The sequence below is a fragment of the Nothoprocta perdicaria genome, unplaced genomic scaffold (genome assembly GCF_003342845.1).
Source record: "Nothoprocta perdicaria isolate Ctin4 unplaced genomic scaffold, notPer1 scaffold_994, whole genome shotgun sequence".
Classification (NCBI taxonomy): Eukaryota; Metazoa; Chordata; class Aves; order Tinamiformes; family Tinamidae; genus Nothoprocta; species Nothoprocta perdicaria.
In genome coordinates, this window is record NW_020456303.1 from 5485 (window position 1) to 10344 (window position 4860).

At 49.4% G+C, this 4860-nt stretch overlaps 1 protein-coding gene across 1 annotated transcript; it reads right to left on the bottom strand.

Moving 5' to 3' along the window:
* Positions 1 to 256: 256 nt before the first annotated feature.
* On the bottom strand, positions 257 to 1216 carry LOC112959395 (olfactory receptor 14A16-like). Its single transcript, XM_026053412.1, has one exon. The coding sequence runs from the start codon at positions 1214 to 1216 to the stop codon at positions 257 to 259; it is 960 nt and encodes a 319-aa protein (XP_025909197.1).
* Between the last annotated feature and the right edge of the window lie 3644 nt (positions 1217 to 4860).

Below are 4860 nucleotides of genomic sequence, written 5' to 3' on the forward strand. Positions count from 1 at the left end.
GCAGGTTCTTAGTCATCAGATTTGAAAGAAAAGGTGCACTGGGGATACCTACATTCTTACCGAGACACAGGGAGGGGACCAGATACAGCATTTGATACAATTCAGGGTACCAGGTAAGAAGGAGCAGTCTTGGCAAAAGTGGAATGAATGCAAGCATTTCTGTAGAAACATGATAATTTTTTTATTAAAAATAAATCCCATAATAAAAATAACATGAAKGAACAAGACTCAGTCCAGTTATGGCATACAGAAGGAGTCATTTGTGGAGAGAGATAAAAATATCAGCACGGCTGAAAAATGTCCAGGAAATCAGTTTCCTCAGGGCAATCTTGAGCTCTTTATTCCTCATGCTGTAGATGAGGGGGTTCAGTGCTGGAGGCACCACTGAGTACAGAACAGCCACCACGAGATGTAGAACTGGGGAGGAGATGAAGGACGGCTTCAGGTAGGCAAACATGGTGGTGCTGATAAAGAGGGAGACCACAGCCAGGTGCGGGAGACACATGGAAAAGGCTTTGTGGCGGCCCTGCTCAGAGGGCATCCTCAGCACAGCTCTGAAGATCTGCATGTAGGACACCACAATGAAAATGAAACAACCAAAGTCTATACAGCCATGAACTATGGTAACTCCAACTTTCCTGAGGTAGGAGTGTGAGCAGGAGAGCTTGAGGATCTGGGGGATCYCACAGAAGAACTGATCCACCTCATTGCCTTCACACAGTGGAATGGAAAATGTATTCCCTGTCTGCAGGAGAGCAATCAGAAACCCAGAAAGCCAGGCAGCTGCTGCCATTTGGACACAAGCTCTGCTGCCCAGGAGGCTCCCATAGTGCAGGGGTCTGCAGATGGCCACAAAGCGGTCATAGGCCATCACTGTGAGGAGAAAAAGCTCCCCTCCTAAGAAGAAGATCAACAAGAAGACCTGGGTGGCACATGCATAAAAGGAAATGGCTCTGGTGTCCCAGAGGGAGTTGGCCATGGATCTGGGGACAGTGGTAGAGATGGCGCCAAGGTCGAGGACAGAGAGGTTGAGGAGGAAGAAGTACATGGGGGTGTGGAGGCGGTGGTCACAGGCTATGGCTGTGATGATGAGGCCATTGCCTATGAGGGCAGGCAGGTAGATGGCCAGGAAGAGGGAGAAGTGCAAGAGTTGCAGCTCCCGCSTGWCTGCRAATGCCAGGAGGAGGAACTCAGTGARGGAGCTGCTGTTGGACATTTGCTCCTTTGTGACTCCTGTGCAAAGAAGGAAAGAAAGTCAAAATTTAAAGAAGGCTTSTYTGAGCCAAATCCTTTCAATTTCTCAGGAAATCCCCATATTTTGTCTCTTCCTTATTTCAGCTTCCCTCCTGGTGCCCCACTTTGAAAGGSCTGTGACATGTACAGCAGGGACCTCTGGCCATGACTCCAAATGAGTTGCTGTGCTGCAGGTGTAAATGGAGGTGTTAAGCTACTCTTTGACTGCACTGAATACAGCCCTCACAACATTTTTGTCTGAAGGAAAAGAGCTTTGTGAGGGATTCATCCCAATCAGTCTTGCCCTCGTCAATGCAGATCTTTGTATTTGAATCTGTCACACCAGATCCCACTCCAGCAAGGGAGAAAAAGAGKCAAATGGAAACAAGGGCTGACCTTACCACTTCTACATGTCTAGATGTCCAGCAGTAGACCTTATCCTCAGGTCACTTTACCATCTGCACCCTTAGTTGAGGCACAGCAGAGATAAAGGGTAGATATGAAGCACAGAACCTGCAGGAGACAATGTCCACCCGTTCTATTGCAAGTCTCTTCAACATTTGGAAATCAAGGCTTCTATGCAAGAGAATCAGTGAGGAGTTTTGATAAAATTTTGTRTATATATGTGATGGCGCACACATGAATACACAAAGGTGCCTCCTGCCTGTGGAATTTCAATTGCTCTCAGCATGACACCTTGTGCATTGCAACAGGAAAAAAAAGGACTTGTCATGACTTTGTCATGGAACCTTCTTCATCTGTTAGCCTTGCGCCTCACTATCCTGCCCTTACACCTCACTGAGATGAAGGACAATCACGCTCACAAGTCAGCTCTGCCTGGTCTGTAGAAAACCCCTAGTAGCAGAGAACTGTCCAGGGGCATCCCCATGTGTGAAGGTGCTAAGGAGCAGGTCAGATAAATCCTGAGGCAGCAGCCCAGGAGAAGCTAGTGCTGTCTGTCGATTAAGGGATGTGAAAGGGAATATTTCCAATTCCTTCACAGATTCACTGACTGGTCCTTGACACTCTTAATGAGTCTCAGTCTGTTGCCCAAAGCTGACAGTTCCATTTCCAGTTTCCTCTTACYAAGTAGAAGGGAATTCTAAGCACCACCTCTGTGCGTTCTCTTTCAGGCGATGCATGTCTTGCCTTTCCTTTTGAAAAGTGCCCTCTGAAATGTGCTCACAGCTAGACCTGTGAGCAGAACTGACCCACGCTGCAGCCACCCAGCAGGAGAAAGAGCCTGTCCTGGTAGAGAATAATCCTCCCAGCCAGAACTTCTCCCCTCAGTCCTGTGGGCAGCTCCCTGGGCAGGCTCAGTGCTGACCTTCACAGGCAACACAGTCACTGCTCCGCACACTCAGCACCTTTGGGTGCAGGGACCCTGCTCTGAAGTGCCGACCTCTCACCCTGTCTGCACAGCCCAGCTCCACATCACTGCCATTTCTGCTGGGGAAGGCAGCAGGATGCCCTGCCCCTATGTGCTATGKTAGAGAATCCCTGCTCTGAAGCAGCTCCTCTTCCTCTGCACTGAAAAAAGGCAGGAGAAAGAAGTGAAAACTGCTGTCAGCCATGGGGTGGGATGGGTTCTGAAGTCSCCTTCAAGAAGCTCAGTAGCACTGTGCTGTAAGCTAAAACTCACCGTGTCAAGAGCTGTGCAGATATCCTCTGTGCTCCTGCTCCACACTGCCCTTCAACTCCCGCTGCCTTCTCTCCTCTGCTGTGCGCAGCAGCAGGCAGTGCCCGCAGCCCTGCTGCTCTTGGCACAGCAGCTGCTCCTGCACACAGTGTCTCTGGGCAGGGCTCACAGGTTGTCACGAGCTGCCTCCATCCCAGGAGCTTCGCCCTGCTCAGGAGCAGAGGCCCAGCTGAACTCACCAATTGCCCGGTCCCTGTGTTCCCTCCTCCTGGGATATGGGCATGAAACAACTAAAAGAATCACACCTGTGGTCCTGTCCTAATGAGTAGAGAAAGATGGATTCCAATATTGCAGTCTATTTCATCAGAGGATGACTATCTCTGCAAGTTAGAAATGTCCCACTCTGGAAGGCCCTACTTAGGAAGTCGCTAGCAGCGACTTAGGAAGTCCTAGGCAGCACGCTCAGAAAGGGGCAAGAAGGGGCTCATGGATTCAGATGAGTCAGTCTGGACATTCCATGCTGGTTCACAATCCCCTGCTCTGGGATGGCTTTCACATTCCTCCCACGAACTCCACAAACGCACAGAATGTGGGATGCTGCTCACCCGCGCTGAAGTGTGCACAGCACTGACATGTGCATGGGAGCTCCTGCTCTAAGCTCCCCTTGTAATCACTGGTGATGGAGGGTGTGAGTCAGCAGACAACACCCAAACACCTGCTTGAAGAGACAGAGGAGATTCCACAAAGGTGCCTCTGTTTATTTGCTCTGATGGAGCAACTTTGAGACCCCCATCCTCATGGAGCTTCAGGAGAAGGGCAGGTGGGGAATTTCCTTGGCCATCTCAAATGACCTCTTCCATTGCAACAGGAGCATCTTGCAATATAAAGCAGAGAGCCTGGCAGATTTTTGCAGTGTAAAAAGGTAATACCTTTCACTGCAGTTATCTGATTTAGTGACATAGAAACAGGCTGCAGGGCAAAGTCAGATGCCAGAGTTGTCCAGCATAACCAAATGTCTTCTCCGGGACACATGGTATTGGATCTATGGGAAACCATGTCCGGTTGGAGTCCTTTTAGGGCAAGAATCCGATGGCATCTCAGGTTTCCTACCAGTGCTCAAAGAACTGGATCCAAACAATGCCTTTAGGCCCAGTCAATCCCTCCTACAGCTGCACATGCTGTAGGGGAGAGGCACATCACACCAAGGGCTCTGCTCTGCTCCCTGCACTTGGAAACTCTTCTAGCTTTCCTCTTCCTCAATGCCTACTTTCCTAACCCAAGGATATGAACACGGAGGCTAATGATGATCTCAGGATGTCCGGATCACGGGCTATGCAAGACCAGGGACAACTACACTGGGCAACATGTCCTTCCTGCAGATTGGTTCAAGAAATATTTCACAGACCCATTGGTACCGCAACATCATCTCACACAGGAAATACTTATGTGTCATTCCTGCATGGGCACCGCTGCTTCTTCCAGGTCTCAGGCATTGCAGAGTTTTCTCCCTTAGTGGCAACCTCCTTTCAGTACTTTCTGAACTGGTCTGCACTTACTGCACCAATACAGATTAGCTGTTGACCTGATGGAAAGCAGTTCGGTGAAGAGTGATCTGGGAGTCCTGGTTGACAACAAGGTGACCCTGAGCCATCAATGTACCCTGCTGGCCAAGAAGGCCAATGGGATCCCAGCCTGCATTAGGAGGAGGGTGACCAGCAGGTTGAGGGAGGGGATCTTGCTGTTCTGCTCAACTCTATTGAGGCCACATCTGGAGCTTTGGCTGCAGTTCTGGGCAAGGAGGACTGSAGCATCTATCGTATGAAGAAAGACTAAGGTAGTTGGGCCTTTTTAGCCTGGAGAAGAGAAGATTGAGAAGGGATCTGATCAATATGTACAAATAACTAAGGGGAAAATKTAAAGAGGATGAGACAAGACTCTTAGTAGTGGCAAAAGACAAAAAATGAGGTAAGGAGTATAAATAAAAACAG